This window comes from Calypte anna, chromosome 2 (genome assembly GCF_003957555.1).
Source record: "Calypte anna isolate BGI_N300 chromosome 2, bCalAnn1_v1.p, whole genome shotgun sequence".
Taxonomy (NCBI): Eukaryota; Metazoa; Chordata; class Aves; order Apodiformes; family Trochilidae; genus Calypte; species Calypte anna.
Genome location: NC_044245.1, coordinates 92,065,331 through 92,086,459, shown reverse-complemented (window position 1 = coordinate 92,086,459; position 21,129 = coordinate 92,065,331). Strand labels below are relative to the sequence as shown.

The following is a 21,129-nucleotide window of genomic DNA, read 5'->3' as shown; positions in this document are numbered from 1 at the left end:
AGCTGCTCAGGTCAGGCTGAAGTGTGGGCTTCTTCTGCAAAGGCTGGGGTGAGCACCAAGATCAGAAGAAGCACCAGCATGGGGTTGGTAACAGCACCTGGACATCACTCAGGGGAAAGGCTTTGGAGAAATGTGCTTTCCTAACTACCAGCAGATAGCAAATCAACTACATGATGAATTTTTGCTTCCCTTTCTCATTTGTCAATTTAGGAAGCAAAATTGATTATAAAAGAAAAGTAAGGTTGTAAAAATGCTGCGAATAATTTTGCACTTACTGTTTTTCTTCCAAATATTTACTATTTAGTATTAGTACTGCTTTGGCCATCTCTGTCCAAAGAGGAGATGACTGTTCACAGCCAGCAATTCAAAATTCCATTCATGTGAATACAAATTGAAATCTATGTAAAATCCTCCATCTCAAGTACATCTACTTAAGAGTCATTTTCTAGAATACTCCACAAAACTCTAAACATACTGAAAATTGCAAGGCTTCCCAAGAAGAACTAATTACCATGCCTAAATTAATATTTGAAGAAAAACTCAAAGCAATTGCTCTGTTCTCATTTAAGTATGTGACTACTGTCTTTATAATGTGCAAAGCATTATAATAATTTATATATGTTTTAAGTGATACATTACTGAGTTGAACCTCATTTCCCCTTCTTTTGTTTTGGGTTCATAACCTTGCTGTATTATCTTCCATAACTCTGTAGCTTGCTAATGCATAATTCAAGCCTCTCTTATTAACAAAAGGCAGCAGAAAGAAAGAGTATTTCAATGCCATTTTCCCACGTAGATAGGATTGCTTTCACTTCAACTGGTATCATTTCCATACTAAAGCCAAATCTTTTAAAGTATATTAAGTATCATTTTCATTGCTGCTTCATAATTGATTTACTGGGACAACTACACCTGTTTACCTCCATCTTCTGAGACTACTTTATTGCAAGATTTTTTTTTTCCTTTTTTTTGTTATTTTTCAGGAATTTTTGTTGGGTTTTTTTTTAAAGATGCGTTTCTTGCCAAAAAAAAAACCAAAAAACAAACAACCTCCAGTGAAAACATTGCAAGCTAATGTCTGACATCACCTTCACACTAACCCTTCGATTTACCTAGCTTGGCTTTAGGACTGGTATCACAGTTTTCACAGATGTGTGTAGGGCACAGGACCATTTTACAAACCCTGTTCCAACCCCCTCCCTTCATACAATAACTATGCAAATAGGCATATATCAAGTTTCCACATATCACTGGCTGGAGAACAAATTTGTCCTCAGCCGTGCAACTATGCAAAATATCCTACTGATGGTAATGCAGTTGCTTCAAATAAACGCAGGAAGGGAGGAGAACAGTTTTCTCTTTTTTCCATGTTGGAGAAGGAAAAAACTCCAATAGCTTTCAGTCTCTTTTCAGAAACAGCTTGCATCCTTCCAACAGTACAAAAGTGACGTGGACACATGGATATACAGGATAAATAAGAACAATACTTAAAGGCTCTATAGATACATTGAAGTATCAAACTTTCCACATCATTACCTGGGCAGGTTAAGACTGCCAAATTCTTCAGTCTACACAGGCCCTCAGCTCAACATCCTCCTGTTAGAGCATCTTCTGGAAGCATAGAAAGGCCACATCATCTCTCTTTACAAATGGTTGCAGGGTAGTGAGCAGATACTCTTCCTCTATACTGGTCCTGCTCCGTCTCTCATCATCCTGTGCTCCGGAAGGAGCCTTCCTCCATGCCTACATTTTACCTGAGCTGTGAAAGCCTACGGATCCCACCTGCCCTTGTAGACAGCAATGTCCACCAGACAGCCAGCATGATTTATTTCATACCTTGGATGCAGTCAGAGCAGTCATTTGGCTGAAACTCAGAGTGCCAGGGTCCACCCCCATGGCAGGTAATGCCTTTAGAGCACTGCCTGTGTCCCCTGTGCATCACATTTCTCAAAGCAGCATCTAGGCTTGCCTCACAGGCAGCTGAAAGGCACTCAAGCAGGTAAGTGAGGTGGGCAGAGGGTGAATTTGCCCTCAAGCAGAACTCAGAGTCACTTCTGCATGGCAATCCACACACAGCTTTCCCATCAGATAATGTCTCTTTACCATACAGTGCCCAGCACAGACAGACACCCACCTGAAAGGCCTACCTAAAGGAAACTGTAGTCTCACAAAGAAAATTATTCTGCTGAAAGTAGCAAGAAAAATTACCAGAGGAGGCTCTGTAAGGCACCTGTATCCTCTGGAGTCACATTGACCAAACCAGCCTCAGAAATGATATGGGTGAGTCAAAACCTGGCTAGGTTTATAGCCATGGGGCTTCTTCACATGCCACCTCAGCATTCACCTGGTTCTTGGAAGTTCAAGTTTCTGAAGCAATGTAATTCTGGCTACAATCAAAATAATTTATCTAAACTAAAGGCCTTGTTTTTCTTTTTCTAAAATCTCTCAGTCTTAATAAAGACTAATTTTCTGCAAATAACTCTAAAAATACAACTTGAGAAGCAAAATTCAGGTGGGTTTAATGGTGCCTCCAGCTGTGCCTCATTTTAGAGTCGCTATTTAAGAGAACCAAGTAAAGGAGAATGAACTCAAGTTACCAAATCATTTATTGTCATGCTCTGAAAAAGCAGCAGTTTAACAGCAACACTGCTGCCACTGGGGCTATTCCTCTTCTACTTGCCTACCCTTACTAGCTGTGTAATTTCTCACACCACGTGCTGTGGGAAAACCAAAATAAAAATAACTTTGATAACTTTGTAGGGAATTCCTTAGATGTTTCCAACCCTGAAATCACTAAAACTTTCAGGCGTGGCAGAGGAAATGGAGTAGCTCACACACCATGTGCTGCGAAGTAAATCAGCCTCTCCAGCAGCAAAGGAGAGCAAAATGTCATTTTTTACACTTGCTCCCTACCTGTCCTCACCCCTACCCTCAACCTTGGCAAACTGCTTTGTCAAACATCACCTACAACACTGAGTGACTGAAGAACCAGATGTATAAAATCACCCATGAGGTTATCTTCAGCAATAACAAACGGTGAATTTGCTGGAATTTCCCTTGAAACTGCCTGGATTTAACCCTAGCACTGCGCTCAGCCAAGCTCTGGGAGTTCCTACAAGCTTCTTGCAGGTCAAGTCTGCCTATAAATAAATGACCTCCACCAAATGCTTTGGAGACCTTTCTTGCACATGGTGAACACAGACTTGCACAGTGCTGTTCCAGAAGGCACTGAATACAGTCTGCTCCTCATCACATGCAGAGTCCTCCAGGAAGAGCTTAAATTTTATACACAGACACACACACAGAGCTAAGGTTGTTGGAGGCTGCTGGCTCTTGAACTACTCTCATTGCATGCTCAGGGTAAACAAACAACAACAACAACAACCAAAAAACAACAAAAAAACCCAAACCAAAAACCAAAGAAAACAAACCTCAAATATTACTGTATTTGTTGCCACTGAAGTCCATCCACAGTCCTCCATGGGTAAACTCCCATCTGGAAGAACACACCCAGTGTCCCTGCAGCATCAGCACAACTCTCATGTAAAAAACCTTGTAAAAGCAAGAAATGGCTCAGTTCACAACCTACCTTTGCCAAGAGAGATCCCCGGTAGAAGTGTGTTTATCAGAGCACCACTCCAGCATTCCATGGCAAACCCTGGGTCTCAGAATCCACCAGTGGCTTGTTAATTGTCCCAGGCAAGGCACAAGACTGCCCTGTCCCAGAAAGTAAGCTGAATTCTGGGGGTAAGATGAACCAGAGGGCCACTTCCCCCTTGACCTCATAGCAGAACAAAGAGTATTTAGAAGAAACATAAATCATTTTCTCTTCTTAGAAAAAATCTTAAGATTCCTGCAGTACTTGGGTTGATGATGATGAAATATGACACACAAAGGTTTTAACTTAGAGAAAGGGAACTTGGGTACCTCACATTTTCTAAACTCTTGACAAGTAACTCACCTTTGTAGATAATGCTGATGACTCAGAAAGAAATAAATCAAGCCATCGGTACCCATCTTACATGAACCACAACTTAAATTTGGACACAAAGTATATCATGAAGGAGATAGCCAAGTATCGAAGCCATTTTAACATCAGATATTTTTTCTTAAGTGCTTTGAGCATCCCCAGCTTTTATCCAACATATTATGAGGCATCTTAAAATATTCTGTGTTAGAGAATGCTATCTGAATGTACCCTCTAGCATCCTCAAAGGATTGCTCCAGCTCAGCATCTGCTTAAAACACTGTGCCTTCTTGCCTGCCTTGGATTTTTTTATTCCTCTCCTGCTTGGGGCTAATCAGAGTCTGCTTGCTTCTCGAAAAGAGCAATATGCTTTTCAAAACCCCTTGGGTATTGGAAAGACCCTTCAGTTCAGTCTCAACTACTCATAATTATGTAGTCCTAACTCTGGTTCACCCTTCAGTCAAGAGAATAAAGATCCAAAAAGGCATTCCCTTATGTTCTGTCAGAACATCATTCAGGCTCATGCCACAGAAGAACATTTTTGCAGAGTAACATGATTCACCAAGTTAAATTATGTTATTATATTCTCAAGTTTCTAAGCTGTCACCCCAGAAATTGCCTTTCACATCCTGTCTCCCTTTCATCCACACAGAAGCCCTTTGCAATGAGGTCTGCAATGGGCACAGACCTCTTCTGGTCAGGTCCCGGAGCTTCTGCTTCATCTCTCTCACTGTTGACTTTACCCTTTTTGGCAGTTTCCACTCTTTGGCAATTCTCCTACAAACCTCTTGCACCACTCCTGACTTCTCCTCAGTCCCATCCTCAGCTTCAGCCTTTCTCATACATTGCTTTCCATTTACTTACTCAAATTTCAGAGCCCTTTAGCCCCTTCCTTGATATTTCATGTTTTCTCTGTCTTTTTCTCATGGCCCTGTAGGCAACATCCACTTCAGCACAGAAACCCATAGAGTTGGGTTACACAAAAGCTCTTGATCCCTTTACTCCAGCCACAACCAAACCATCCTCTGCTCTGTGCCTGCTTTCTACTCCCAACACAACATCCTTTTCCACCTTTCAATAGTAAGCGTCCCTCACTTTTACTAATATTTGGCAATAACATTGCTTATACCCAGAATGTAAGAATTTTTTTCCCATCTGTGTTTTGTCCTTTGTCCCCCAGCCTTAAATGATGTGATTTTTTTTTTCTAGGGTTTAGGGTTGGGTTGGTTGAGGGTTTGTTTTTTTTTCCCCTCCCAAAAGCAATACTAATGATCCTAAAGAAAAAAAATACCACTATCCATAAATTTTTAACAGCTACTGTCCACCTTGAGACAATTAAGGATTTCAACACAGTTATGGCACTGCTCATGAAAGCCAGCATACACACAGCCCCACAGAAAGCACTTAATAGGGGAGTACATCTATGCTTCCACTGATCTTCAACAGTTTCACACTCCTAGCTGCTCCAGAAACAATTGTTTCATGATTTATAATTAATGAAAAACTACAGTGGAAGGAATTTTTATATTAATGTACTCTCTTTCATTTTAGTTTCTAAGTATTGGGATCGTCCAGGCACTCTTTGCACTATAAACTCCCAGTGAGTGAATCCATACGAGCTTCGCCTCCAACCACGGGATTGCCCTGAAGAATGAGGCTGTCAAACACAGCAAGAGATGAAGGAAGAGGACTCTGAGCAATTCAGTCCTTTGCATGTTACTGCTGGCTTAAAAAATACTGGCTTGCAGGGTGAGAGGGAAACTTAATTTGACATAAAATGCAACCTTTTCTACTTTTAACCCACACATTTTATCTAGCAGGAACTTAATAAAAACCTCACTTCTTTGTTCTAGGTCTTCTCACCACAGACTGTTTTTTCAAGGAGAAATCCCTAAATGTGTCAGTGAATCCCAGCAATCCTGTTGGAGCTGCTGAGATCTGTTTTAAGTGGCTTAGCATAGGAATACAGGAAGGAAGGAGAACAAAATTGAACAGTGGTTAGGTCATGGATCCTTTCAGCTTGAAAACGAGCAAGTGGGAGGATGCGCTTCCACTACAAGGATGTTGTTTAGTAAAACAACTCACAGTGTCATGCACACTGTGACATGTTGAGTGTGACAAATGAGCACATGCATCCCATGACAGGTAGCACCATAGAGTACTAGAAGGTGGCAACACATCTGCAAGGGCCACCATGAAATGCCCATGATGTCAACACCTGGAAATGTCTCCGGTTACAGATTTTTAAGTGGCAGTCACTTATCTTTTGCACCAACAAAAGATGCTATTTTCCAAAGAGTAATTTTCCTACTTCGCTGATTTCATGTAAGCAGAATCTTCCATAGGATGGGAGAATCAATTTACGCCAAGGCTTTTTCTGAAAGACTCGAAGTGGTTTTGAAATATAAAACTAAAAACTGTTTTGGCTTTTGAATTTGCTTTGCGATTTCCAGTATGTACCAATTCATTCATAACGTTTCTGACAGAAGGAATTTCAAGACCGCAAACAGCACGGGGGCAATGCAATACCTGATGAGCTGTGTTTCTCCAACTTTTGACTTTTGGTCAGTGCACAACATTCAGTATACAAAAATACTCTGGCATGGAACGTCTTTCTTTCACTTCAGCTATAATAAAAGATCTTCTACACTTTAGCTATAATAAACCACACCAAAAAAACCCAAAACAACAGAGAGAGGGAGAGAGAAAGAAAGAGGAAGAGATGGCAGATACACTGAGAATCTGCAGCGTAGATAATGAAACCCTTTATTGTCTAAGTTACATTAGACTTGCAACACCATAAAAACCTGTTAAGAAGAAGAAACAGTAGACTGGTAGAGGTAGTAGAAAGTCCCTGTAACAGTCATAAAAGGGCTTTACAGGATTACATCATGCCAAAAAAAAAGTTATTTTGCTTAAAAGAACTGATCAAAGCCCACTGACTAAATAAATAAGAAACACAATTAATTTTAAATACTATGGCCTAACTAAAGTAACAAATCAATACAACACAACGATAAAGAAAACTGAAATCGTGGGATTCACTTCTGAAAACAGATGGTCTTTAAGGTTGGCTTTCCCAACCCACTCTTATTTCTTGTTTAATTAAGTGAAAGTCTCATTTTTGCGCTATACACAGCATATAATTATTTAAACTGATTTCCCCTACTGTTGTTCTTCGTGGAGCTAAATTATGATTGTAAACTTTGCTGATTAGTACCCTGGTAATGGCAGTGACAGCAAGAGCTTCTCTGTCAGATTCTGGAAGAAAAGGTCCAGAATGAAGCTTTTGGCTCTACACACTAACTCAGATTTTCTAGATCAGCCTGCCAAAAAAATACAACTTAAAAAAGAAAAGAGAAATTACAAATGTACACTACACTTTCGTGCCATTTTGGGTACAGAAGATTTTTAATAACTAAAACACAAATAGGCTAAGCAACTAGCTTTTTGCATTCCTGAACTGTCACCATTACCTTCACTCATGGAAAATGACTCAGAAAAGCAACAAGACAAAAGGAAATAAAAAAAAAACCAAAACCCCAAAACAAACTGAGAAAGCTAGTGCAAACCCAAAATGATAATTATTAAGCAACACAGCAAAGTATTTTTCTTTTTTCCTCCTTTTTTTTTTTTTTTTTTTTTTTTTTTTGGTGTACAGTGGAATGAATCTATGCAACCTCCCTCAGAAGAACTGTACAAAACAGTTAATTACAGTCACTTAGAAGTCTTTGCACAGACATTCCTAACTACACCAAGACTTACAGAGAATTCTGGTACACATCTGGTGTAATAGCATAAGGAAAAACTAGTTAAAAAAAATACATAAGAAAGTTAATTTGCATTGTTGCAAGTGTTGCAAAGTAACAAAAACCGTCAAGTAATTTTAAACAAGTTACAAGTAGTATCCAGAATCAATTACTGACTAGATTTTTATAAAAGCAACCCCCTCCCCACCCACCAAAACTGTTAGAACAGAAAGATCACGCTGTAAGGTTTTTTTCTGCTTTTTTTTTTTTTAAACAATTTTTTGTGTCAGAAGCTCATTTCTACAAAAACAGCACTATTCCATTATTGTATTAAGTAAACTGTTGCTCACACCTGTATTAAAGGTTAGCATTATTTCTGTACATGTAAAATTATTGCTTTTTTGAAAAATATATTTAGCATGCTAGTTTTTTTCTTCTTTAAATTCATTTCCTGCCTTTACAAAATGTTACAATTTAAAAAAAAAACTAGTAAAGCTTTTGCAAAAACTTTCACAGAACGTTTTCTTTCAAGGCAGCAGTAAATTTTGATAATGCATAAAATTATATGTGCAAAATCTGAAACTCTCAGAAGTATTACCATCACACATAGTGTCACAGCAATAAGAAAAGAAAATATCTGTATCTGTGGAATACATTTTTAATTGCTTACACTGCATGGTTTAACAACCTGTTATGTGCCACAACCCCACCTTGAAAACTTGCAGTTAAAGAGTTACTGTAGAAGAGGTATATAAAGCTTTTTTTTTTTTTTTTTTGCTTTTTTTTGCTTTTTTTTTTTCCTAACACCACCAGTGATCACCAAATACAAGACATGACACGTTTACATCAACATTAACCTGCCACCACAAAAGAAGTTCCTCGTTTTTCCAAAATGTCACCAAGCCCAAGGAGGAATGGTAGCTGGCCCGCTGAACCCACTGCAGGAGCAGAGAGTTCATTTATGGGCCCAGGGCTGCCTGAACTTGTTCAGTAACACCTTTTCTCTTCTAAACATATGGATCAGCGGCATTAAGACAGCTAAGCATTTTTTTTTTTTTTTTTTTTTAATGTGAAGACTTCCTTTGTGATCAGGTCGAAGAAAGTAGCCCTGTTACAAAAAAAAGGTCCTGAGAGTAAAACACAGAAGCCTGTTCTTTTTTTTTTTTTTCTTAGTGTTCGACTAGCTTTTCTTTTCCAAAGCAGAATAGAAGCTTTTCTCTGGAAGTGTTTCAATTTCCATATTCACATACTATTAATGGTGCACAGTCAAGAGCAAGAGCACTAGAAATGCAAGTGGTCCCCAAACTGTAATGAAACAAACCATTGCAGAATGACGGTCTTTCTCTTTAGTCCCTTTAATCCTTCATCAAGCATTGCTTTCTCAGCACCGAATGCCACCTTTTCCCTGCACACCCCCCATTCTTCCTCTCTCTGTTTTGTTGGGGTTTTTTTTTTAATTTGCTGTTCAGCATGACAGGCAGTGGCAGTCTCATTAATTAATACTTCTCCAGCCCTCGAATCCACCGCTGTTTTTCAAACGTATCAAATAGTCATTGCGAGCATCAGGGAGGTTTTCGTTACAGTGCTTAACTTCTTCATGCTGTCCAAATCACATAAAGTTTAATTTTTCCAGTGTCTCAAACTTCTCTTGATTAATACAGATGCCTCGTGCTGCCACAGCGCTTGCCAACTCCACTGTTTATTACAAAGGAAATAAGGAACCAGGGGACTGATTAGTACGTCAATTTATATATATCTCGTGTAGCATCTTCATTTGTTTTAAAATGATTAACAGCGCAGAGGCACCCCCATCCTCCTCCCCCCACCCTTTCCTGGCAGAGCTCTGGTTTCGGTCTCGCACGGCGGCTCCGGGCTCGGCGGTGTCTGTCAGGGAGGCAGCAGCTCTGCCGCTGCTGGAGGGGCTGCCGCTCCTCCCGCTGCTCCCCGGCGCGGCGGGGGCTCCTCCGACGGGGCTCTAAGTTCCCTTCCGGAGAGGCAGCGTGTGGGCGACCTCCGGGCCTCCGCCGTGATCTCTCCCCTGCAAGAAGGACGAGAGAGGGGGGAAATAAAAAAATAAAATAAAATAAAAATAAAAATATAGATTAAAAAAAAATCTCATTCCTGGCCTCCACACTCAGGCGCGATGCTCCAGCAAACCCTGCTTGGTGTTTTCGTCCCCCTTTAGGATGCTCCTTGTGGCCCCACCACGTCAGAAGGTTTTTGGGGGGTCTTTTTTTCAATCGGCTCCAACAAGACAGAAGTGTGTCAGGCCCATATACAGCCCCTGACGGACTAGAAGAGCAAGTGACAGCAGTTGATGGAGCAGTTCAGAGAAGGCTAAGAGGAACGAGGGGAAGAAGAGGCCTCCAAAAAGAGGAATACTGAGCTAGCAGAAAGGGATTCGTAACTAGATCAGGATTTTTTAAAAGGCTGAAGTTTGAGGTCACACAGACAGCTGAAGGAAGAAAAACTGAATTTTTGCACGGGTCTGTCAAATGCTAAGGCAGCTTTTCTCCCCCCCCTCCCTCCCCTTGTCATATTCCTTGTATTTTTTTATTTTTTTTTTTAGCCAAGTTTAATGTATAATTACCATGCTGAAAAAAATAGCAGGGATATTCTAAAATCAAGGGAAATTAAAGATAACATCATGAATAAGTGGGAGCCTGCAGCTCCCAAGAAAAGCTTTAAAATGACATTTAGAACATCACTGTCGGAACAATGCAGTTTACAATCCTGATCCTAAAACAACATGGCAAGATTAATCTTACATAAATGCATTATCCTTAAGCTAAAGTCTTGATGAAGTGAAACAGACCATTTTAAATTAATGCAACATAATATATGGCACTCATGTAAAATCCAAGCAAGTTTCAAGCTGTGCCTATGGCAGCCCTCGAAATAGCTAAAGAAAGCCCAGCTCTGGTTGACATAATGTATTAAGTGCATCTCTTTTGTTAATAGATTTAGAAAATTCCTAATTAAAACTGGCCTGAGATTCATGACATTTACCAGTCAAAGTTTGGTTTTAAGTCGGAAAGATTTGCAACAAAATTAAAGAAAAAAAAAGCTGCTGTACAGACGGCACTATATTTGAAATGTAGGAAACAGTAACTGAGTGAGAGATGTGATAAAACTTCCTTAGTTGGATGCTGAATTTCCTGCAGTAAACCAAGAAAGATGCTTTACATTTTTGCACGGCTGCATCATGCCTGAGAGACAGAGCCACAATTCCAGGAGGAGGCATTAATCATTAAAACGTCTCGTATCGAACCAGCACTACGTACACAGGGGAGCACAGCAGGGTTTCGCCAAGCCAAGGAAGGAGGGGGAGAAGGAGGGAGGGGAAGGGATGGCAGGCACCTTGTCCCAGTTTCCCTGGGTAAGAACTGGAAGAAAAAAAGAAAACAAAAAAAAGGGGTGTAATTGGGTTGTTACTTTAGCATAGTCTGAGGGGTGGCTGGGAGGCAGAGATGTGGCCTGCAAGGTCCAGGCACTGAAGCTGGCTCACAGACCCATGAAAGGGGTCACCCATCCTTGTCCCAGCTGGCAGGGGCCAGGGATGAGATGGGTGAGAGCGTGGCCAGAACCCTCTGATGTCACTGGGAAACAAACATCTGAGCTTCACATGTGCCAAAACCCACCCAGTGGCTCCCTAGCACGAGGGGACAGTCAGATTTTGAACCAGCTGATCCATAGGTGGACTGAATTCTTCCTGAAGTGAAATGTCTACCAATTTGAAAAGTAGGCTTTCTTCACTTTCAGTATTTTAATACAGAAAACTAGAAGGATCTTTAAGTGAAACCTACAGCTTCCGTGCCAAAAGCTACTTTCATACCAACTTCTAGGGCTTTTCACCAATTAACAGGGAAAAATCAGTTTGTGTGCATGTTAAGGGTACCGGAGACAGATTATCACATGTCATTGAAATAAAATATAAAATATCAGTTTGGAGCACAGATAGTTCTTCCAGCTCGCTGGCAGGGGGAAAGTGTTGGGACAAGAACTGCAGCTGCTAATCCTGCCTGAAATGCTCACAAGCTAATGGACATACAGTACATTCATATTACTCAGATGCTGGTAGAGCAGCCTCCATGATTCCTTGATTGTTTGCATTATAATCTCCATATGTATGAACGAGACAAATTAGGTTGCCATTTATTTGTTCATTATCTATTATTTTGATTAATGGAATTCTTGTTCTCAGAATAACTATTTAAAAATAACATTTGCAATAATGAGGACTGAACTATTAATCATGATCTTTAGCAGAAACTCGGCAAGGAACTGGGGCAAGGCATTTCATATGAACAAATGTCATAAATAGAACTTCTAAGAGACAGTGCTAAAATCTCAAAGGCAAACTAACTAAAGCCAACCAAAACTCAGAAACTAATGGTTAAAATAGCTTTTTAACTTTTTTTGTGGGTTTTGTGTTCTTTTGCGTCCTCCCATTCCCTCCAAAGCTGTTTTAGGACAAGCTGGGCTGTAGTGCTGTTGGAGTATGAAAATATTAGAAGTAACAGATGTCCCCCTTACCTTTCCCCAGTGCTTTTTTTACAATGTTTGTGTATATATGCATACTGTTTACGTGAGGTTTCTTTCAAATCTGTCTAGCCCCCAAATTCTGACTATTCACATTCATGCTATCTCAAGTATTTTAACATTGAAAAAAAAAATTAAATTTCTTAGAGTGGAGAAAACTAAGGCTTCCAGATTCCCTAATGAAGGTGGTTTACCTGTGTCACACCTCTCCTTTCAGTGAATGAGGCCAAAGAACTGCAGTGTCCACAGCTCTTTCATGGAAAGGGACTAACACTGCCTTCTGCTATAGGGAAGGCTTCAACCAGAGTTCATCCCAACAGTTAATTTCTTTTCCTGGGCCATAGCTTTTAATTGACTTTTTGTGAGTAAAAGGGTTTCTTTCCAGAGAGGGTAAAGGTTGAAGTTTGGGGAGTTTTGCTTGTTTCACTCACACAAAAGGCAGAGAACCTGATAGTCTCTGGCTCCAGCCCTGCAAATACGCTTCACATACACATATTCTTGATTAGACAGAACACTTCCCTGTTGCTAACCAGTAGGTCATGTCTTCTGAACACCCAATTACTTGTCCCTTAAATTTTGAAAGCCTATTATTTGACACAGTACTGACAGAAGACAAACTATATTGCTAAAGCAGGCCAAGTTATTGTATGTTTTTAAAAATGCAGTAGCAGAAGTTAAACCCAAGGCATATGTATTAGAAACTGCTACCACTGCTGTCACCATTTTGTAAAAGCAGGCTAGAGACTGACTCCTGGGCTGCTGAGTGCACTTGGGAACTGGCCTTCTGGCTGCAATCCTACAGCATCAGGCAGTGCCTCTGAATTGACCCAGGCTTCAGAAGAGCTTTGGTTTGAGAGCTGCAGCAGCTTAAAGATAATACAGTTGCAGGGACCCTTCTGAAGGGGAACCAGCTTTTGTCTTGCCCTGTGTAAGCAACTGTAGTGAGCTCCCAGAATTCATGCCTATCAAATCAGGTCTTTGGATGCTGCTTAGTGTATTCCAAATTAAGATACATATTCATTGTGGATAAGCAAGCTTAATTATGGATATATTGAGATATTTAGCATTTATAAAAATACTCAGAATATTTAGTATGTTTAAAATGGCAGCATTTCAAGAGAATTTACATTACTTTACACAGATTGTATTGACTCAGGGTATGTAATGAGCACTTTTTGTCCTTTAGACAAAGGAGTAGGAAAAGTACCAGAGTTCATGGGAAATTAATTTGATGTAACAACGTCCTCCTTTGGTTTTTAAAGTGTTTAGGTCGAAGTAAGAAACCTCAGTAAATAATGTTATGAAGGCAATTAACATCTTACTTGCTACATTTTGTTTATCTTTCACTTGTGCTGATAATAAAGCATGAAACATAGCCCAGTGCTATTATCATCAAACTGGGTGAGCATGTCACACATGCCCCTATAGGTGGCCTGCTTTTCAGTGATGGTGAACACCTGCCTCTCCTGTTGGTGGTTTCCTATTTAGACACCTGAATTTAGATTTAACTGGCTCATTTTTTAAAAAGCCTGGCTGTAGAACCTATTTTTAAAATGCAGAAACAGAACTATTCTGTGAGAAAACTGCTATGCCATGTAGCACTGTTGTAAGCTACTACACTGGGGGATTTTAAAATCCCTACCTAACATTCTTTCATAAAAGAAACCTTTAGAGATGATTTTCTGGTTGACTACTGAAGGGAATGGGGGAACTGTGAAATACTAACATTAACAGTTTTACTCTTTAGCAGACTACTCAAGCGAAGAGATTTTACCTGTGAGGAGGAAACATGTAAAGTGAATCATTTCCTCTTAACATTCAAAAGAAAACTCTTTCATTCTCAGTCTGCTGTACTTGGCAACTATTGTTTCTTGCTCATAGCATGTGCAATGGCACTTCAGTAACTTGTACTGACTCTACACTGTAAACTCTCATGAATAGATCTGTGCCCAATTAAGAAATGCAATGAAGACACAGAGTGACAATGTTTAAAGTGGGAAATCATAATGTTACCAGAATGCTGCAGGCATCCTTCTCAGTGCAAGCTCATTTCTGTGTTTCTGAAGGCCCCTACAGCTGCAGGTAAAAATGAGCATATTCCCTCTCTAAGGCCCAGGGACTGTGCAGGTGGAGCCTTCTGGGGGAAGCACAAAGCTTGCTCACAGTGAGAACAAGCAAAACAGCAGACAACTGAATAATCCTAGCTGACACAGATGCTGACAAACTGTGGCAAAGGCTGACACTGAGGAACAAACAAGACAAAAGAAAGGGAACTATCTCCTGGAGGAAGTGATCATGCTGCAGCTTCTGTGGAAGAAATACTGAGTGGCAAGAGACGAAGCAATTCAGGAAGCTCACCCCTACCAAGTATTCTGATGTATTGAGAGATGGTGATTTAATCAAATACTTGGAAGACAGATTGACACAGACTTTGACTGCAAAAACAAACCACATTTGCTGTGGAAGAAGTTAGTCAATAAATTCTGGCACAGCAGCAGTTTACAAAGACAAGATTATGAGTAAATTTATTGTGTGGCAATATAAACCAAATTACAAAGGAGTCCAGACGTGGACTGAGCTGCCACATCTCTTTTTAGATAGATATGGCCACTTCGGAATTTTCTGGAAATGCATTTCCAGCTATGATTTTAGACTGTCTTCTAGAGGAAAAAAGCCCAGATGCCTTCAGAATCCCATCTCACTTACACATGAGAGAAAACCATAAGCAAAAAGAGATGAAAGAGCATTTTAAAGATGCTTAGATTTAGTAAATCTGCATCACCAAACTGATGAGAACCAAAAACTAGTTGAGCTAGTTTGCAGAGCTGCAGCGTTTCACTCTGTCACGTATTTCTACTGAGAGGTAAGTCTCTGCAACATTTTATTAGATAAGTATCACAAGGAGCACACTTTCATCTAGTTCTCCAACTATAATATAACTTTGCTGCTATCATTCCACAAAAGCAAAGCTTTATGAAGAAGGTTTGTTGGCCACTGTTTACCCCTGACAGCAACTCAGATACTCCTGTGGCAGCCATGAAGGGTGCGGCATATGAACTATGTGCTGTGGTGGTGCCCAGTGAGGATGTTCATTGAGAAACTAGAAATTCACTCCTAAACTTCACAAAGGTAGGACTAGCATGGAGATGCATCCTCTTAAGAATGGCCAAAATCACCTGCAATTGTTTAGTAAGAGAAAGGAGGAAGTAGGAAAACTGCTGTAGTCAAAAATAAACTAAAAAAAGAGCCTTTCAAAGGCCAAGTACTGGATAACAGGGTACTCCTCGGAAAAACATAGACTATAGATTGCACTGTTGCAGCAGAATGTATGTCAGTTGTAAAAGCTAATAATTTATATTAATTCTTTGTGTACTATCTCACTGTTACATATCACTGCGTGTTACAGAGTTACCTATCCCACCCAGTCCCCCAGATAAGCTGGTAACATATTTATTTGAACTACCTGTCCTACTATTATAACTGGCTCTCAATATAGCAGACAGATACAATGCTCAAAAAATTTAAAAGCTAAAATTCAAGAAACACCATTAGTATTTATACATGTCATAAAATAGTCAGCACTTTAGTGACAAGCATTACTGTGCAACTTTTTCCCAGCTACCACATTAAAAACCAAACATCCAATTAATTGTAAAACATACTTGTTTTGGGGCATCTGCGGAGGTGGTGTGAACTTCAGTACCTCGGAGTCCATTAGACTCAAATACCACTGTGGGAACAAGGGGGCTTGTTAACAGATGAACATTCAAGCTTCGTTAGTGTGTGTACATTATTTGAGACCATTACAGATTAACCACGTTCAAAAAAAGACACCAGCTACTAGCCTGTGGCCGGAAAATACCAATTTACCGTAACACTTACTGTAAGAGAGTGTGCTAATGGCAGCCTAGGGCCACTGCCCTTTTTAATTCAGACTTCGGCGCTGAAGAAAGCAATCACTGACAACATTAATTATCAGTGTATGTGTAAAAGGACCCACTTCTTGCATTACTTACCATTTGGCCTCTGTCATTTAGCATTAGACTGGCTTATGCATGCATCATTCACACTTTTCAGGAGGAACCCGCTAGTCTCACTATCTCGTGCAATGCTCAGGAGGTCTCTTGACACTGGTGGTTCCTACAGCCTCAACCACAGACTGCAGCACCAGGTTAAAAATGGCTGGCAGGGATTTCCCATTTTAGAGCTGACCAGGCTGTGGGAAAATCTTGTTTCCCACAAAAATGTTCCTGTCAACAGCAACGACGAGGCAAAACAAAGCCTTATGTTGTGCTGAAAGGGGTACTTTGATTTCAATTTGTGCTAGTGGCAACAGAATTCATTAGCATATTCATTTCTGAGTACCCTACTCTCTAATTAAAATAAAACATTTGCAAACAAACTTCTCTTAAATGCATTGCAATTTTATGGTGTTCGGGCAGGGATCAGGTAAGCAATATCCAGAGAACAAGAGCAATAGTCATAAAAATAAAAAACCTGTCTATTACATTTAGGTACTGGAATTACTTGGGTTAGCACAATATGCAAAATGTAATTCTTGGCATTTTGTTAGCTGGATCCAAATGCAGGCAAGCGGTAAAGGGAGAAATTGAGAGCAAGTGTGAAAAGGTACCTGCGTGGGACCTCTGATGAGTCCTGAGGTGACTGGGTTGGGTAAAGCCTTTTCCACATTCTCTGCAGACACAGTCTCCTTGGCGTGTTTGTGTCCTGAGCATCCCTGTAGTTGGGCGGGAGGGAGGGGAGGAGGGGGCGGGGGAGAGAAGAGAGAGGAAAGTTGAGAAGAAAACATTATGCCAGAAGAAAACATCATTAGTATGTCTAATGTGTCATTATGTGAGGCTACCTTCAGGCCCTGGATGACAACTGTCAGCCTTCATCTAGGCACTGGCTGACAGGCCAGGCACACACAGGACTGCAAGAATGCATAAATTACATCGAATTAAAAAACGCTCCCCGTGATGTGCCCGCACCAGGACTGGCATGTCAGGTGTGCGCTTTTCAGAGCAGCTGGATCCACTTCTCAGCCATCACCCAGCTTTGTCAAGCAGTACATCAGGCAAATCAAAGTGACTCCAGCGTGGCGGAGACAAGTCACATGGATAATAGGAAGTGAGTAGGACCAGAGCCCGACTGTCCCCCCCGGGCAGCAATACCTCAGAGACAAATGCAGAGCGAGCGGAGCCATCACAGACTGATCAAACCTTTCGCCCCTGCCTACCTGCCTGCCGGTGCTGCTTTGACCCTGGACCTCTGAGGCACAGAAGAAAGACATCTGTGAATGAAAGTGTCATTCCGGACATTTTGAGCTGGTAGCAGCGCAGCAGCCATCCCCCAGCCCTGGGTAAACATGTTTTCTAGGCCATTAGCATTTGTGGAAAACCACTCAAACCTCTCCTTTTTCTCCAAAGGTCAGTTTACAGCATCTGACTTAAAGGGCTGGTCTTTGTCTTTTTGCTGCTGATCAAAAAAGACACATTTGACTTTTATTGGGCTTTTTTTGTTATTAAAAAAAAACCAAAAAAAAAAAAACCCAACAACCAACAAACCACGTTTCAACATAATCTTTTCTATTTTGGTAAAAGGCCTTCCTCAGAAGGAAAGAACTGATGTTTCCATTTGCCACTGGAATACTTTGGCTTTTAAATAAATTCTCAAGGGGTTGAAGTAGTTTCAGCTTTTTTTTTCATTTTCCCCCCTTACAGCATTTAAAAAGAGTAAAATTGTGAACATAAAGTGGCACAAAACAAACAAAAAAAACCCAATAAAAAAACCCCAACAAAATCAACAAAAACACAACACAAGGGAAAAATAAACTGCAGGACGCTCATCCAAAATACAGGTGCTCTACCTGAAAATGAATGGAAAAGAAGATGGGCTTCCATTTACTCTGCTGGTATGGCAATGGTGCTGCAATGGCTTTTACCACAGCATATACTGGAAAAAAATGCCTGGCTGAAAAAAAATCAAAACAAAAAACCCCAACAAACCAAAACCAAACCAAACAAAAAACCCAAAACCAAACAAACCCCAAAAAACACCAAACAAACAAAACCAAATCAAAACCAAACCAAACACAAATGGTTTTCTCTTTTTATAATAGCACCTCCTGCAGGTGGCAGCACAGTCTGTATAATGCAGTTGAACACACTTTTAACAATTAAATTCCCATCTGTCATATGGAAAATAATGATTTAGGGGCAAATCCACAGACACCCATAATGGGGGGGGGGGGAGAAGGGGAGAAGGGAAACCACCTTAATTTCAATGAGAGCTTCATTGTAATATCGTGAGATGATTTGCCTTACAAGGCAGTCAAGATAAAAGCAGATTTTCCAGCTTCTGCTGTACCAATGTGCTGCTCACTGGAAGAGTAGGGACAAATAGAGCAGGGCTCTGCTACCAGCAGAGTGGCTCTCTTGGAGCCTTGGACACCTGGTTTCCTCGGCTGGTTTTCTGTCACCTCTAGAAAGGCATTTAATCTCTCCATACTCCATGTCTGGCTCTGTACAGGGAAGGTGAATACGCTTGTCTCAGCAGCCAGTCAGACAGCCTGGATGGAAGCAGTGCTCCCACTTCAGTCATACATCAGGGAAGGCTGAGGATGCTGTTGTAAGCCAATGTACCCTGTACAAATGCCAAAGATGAGCAGGTTTGGACTGTCATCTAACCTCTCCCTGGCACTGACTTTATGGTAGTTATTTTAAAAAAAACAGGTGGAAAAAAAATTATTGCTTCCAGATATATTTGCCATTGTTCCTAAGAAGCACCACAAGGCTTTTGATAGTTCGGAGCTTTGAGCAATGGGCATTACTGCTGCAAGGCAACATCCCCCTGAAACATTACTCAGGTTATCCTATATGTGTACAAAAGAGGGTAGATGACTACAGGTGTTAGAAAATTAATGTAAATGAACATGACTATCTGAATGGGAGCTCCTGTGAAACTGATGCTCAAAGCTGGTTACAAAAGAGCCCGAGGGAAAGAGTGCATCTGCTGCCATAACCCATCCTTTCAGAATATGGCGATTCATGTAAATATAATGAATAAAATAAACAACCACTATTAAATATAACAGTAAGATTCTCTCTAGAAGGGAAGATTGGGCAGTGTGAAACAAACTGAGCTGAAGCGCAGCAAGCTTTGAGTTTGCAGCTGTATCACAACGATAGGTAGCACAACTCTCTTTTCCAAGGACACACTGGAGTAAGCACAAATGGACAAGAAAGGATCCTAGAAATTAATCCAACCACTCTGAAAGAAGTTGAATACTGCACTAAAATACTCTAGTGTGATCCAAGATGAGACTGTACACCAAACACCAAAGCAAAGTCTATTTGGAACATTCTCTTGGGAAAAAAATACATGACAAATAGTGTACCTAAGCGGAATTAATTTTTGGTTGTCCTTTATGCCATGATTGCCATATTAAGACTAAATTGTATGATGCATAGTGATGCAGAGGGCTGTGTGTTATTTCAGACAAGGTTCATTTACCCTCCTCTTTTTGTAATTGGTAGGATCTCCTTCCTTTTACCTGCAGCAGCTTTTTATTTTAGTGCTGTGAAAAACAGCCATCATGCTAATTGGTTTGGAGAACCATCAACAGCCTGGAACATGTATATAAGATAAAAAGCTACATAAAAAAGAGGTTTCAAATTCTGAAAATTGACAGCTATAAAACACTTGGAATGAAAGATATTTCAAAGCAGAGATGGGCACTAAATAACTTCCAGTTAAAAGTGTCTCTGGAAATCAGTGCCTAGCAAAAACATTTTGGCAATGAAATCCCTCCTTTAAGACCTCCTTGGAAATCCTGCCCCTACTCTACTTTGCCCAATGGGCCTCATTATTCTTCTGGTGCCTACACTCACCAAGCCATCTTCCAGTTCGTGGTTTTTCCTGTTTCTCTCCAACCCTATTAACAAGGCTGGGAGCTCGCTGGATCAGTAAGGTTCTCAGAGCAGGATAACCCAATGTAGTATTACATAAGATCAAGAAGGGCACGCACTTGGAGGTACCCCAAGTCCGTGGTGGAACACTTAGCTGCTATTCAGAGCAGGAAGCAGGCAGGGATAAACTTTAGAGAACCAACTCCTGGGCACTGACATGGCAAAAGCAGAGCCAACCAGACAAAACCAGGAACGCTGACCCTGCAGTTTCAGAAACCAAGCATGTCCTCCTCTGCTTCCTTAACAAAACCCAGATGCCTCATGCTAGTTACAATCATCATGCAGCCTCTAACCACCTGTGAAACAATCTACTCCATAGTAATAAGTAACAGCCAGCTCCTGCACAGCATTACTCTTTAAATGACTGAGCAAAACTGACAATGGAGTGACTGAAAGGTACACTTTATGGACTATTTCAAATAGGTTTTCTGTCTTCTCCTAAAGGCCTTCCTCCAAGACTTGACCAAACACTATGGCTCCTTCCTTGCCTCACAGCTGTCAGAGCAGTCAGCCAGCACACACCTTCTGGGCACTTAGCCGATTGCTGTTCCCAGACTACCAGCTTCCAAATATCCTGGGTTTGGTCCTACTTGCAGAATGGGGTCACAAACTCCATTTCACAAATGCTTTGACAAAACAGAGAGCATTATCTCTGGTGAGGACACTAGAACACTGGTCTGGAATGCGTGCTCTTCCCATGTACAGTTCAGTTCTAGCACAACTTCTACAAAGAGAAGAAGCATTTATGAATGGTGACAGCTGAGGCTATGGCTCCCATTCTACAATCTTACACACCCACCCACCCATCTTGAGAGTAATGTATCAGTGTGATTTTTAGTTTCCACTGAGGCAAACTAATTCTGGCAGTTCATCAGAGAAGAGTATGGTTTCAAATGCAAAT

General features: G+C 40.7%; 1 protein-coding gene across 7 annotated transcripts in view; it reads right to left on the bottom strand.

Annotated features, from left to right (window-relative positions):
- Window positions 1–8,503: 8,503 nt before the first annotated feature.
- Window positions 8,504–21,129, bottom strand: part of ZNF516 (zinc finger protein 516) — a 104,464-nt gene continuing 91,838 nt past the window's right edge. For 6 of the 7 annotated variants that reach the window (XM_030446106.1, XM_030446107.1, XM_030446110.1 and 3 more), the window contains exons 4-6: window positions 16,892–16,996; window positions 15,921–15,988; window positions 9,618–9,754 (exon numbers count right to left, since the gene is read on the bottom strand). In XM_030446106.1, coding sequence (XP_030301966.1) covers window positions 9,692–9,754; window positions 15,921–15,988; window positions 16,892–16,996 — 236 coding nt within the window. In that variant the 3' untranslated portion in view covers window positions 9,618–9,691. Of the gene's footprint in view, window positions 9,761–11,376; window positions 11,429–15,920; window positions 15,989–16,891; window positions 16,997–21,129 lie in introns of all 7 variants that reach the window. The other variant, XM_030446112.1, reaches the window with a different exon arrangement.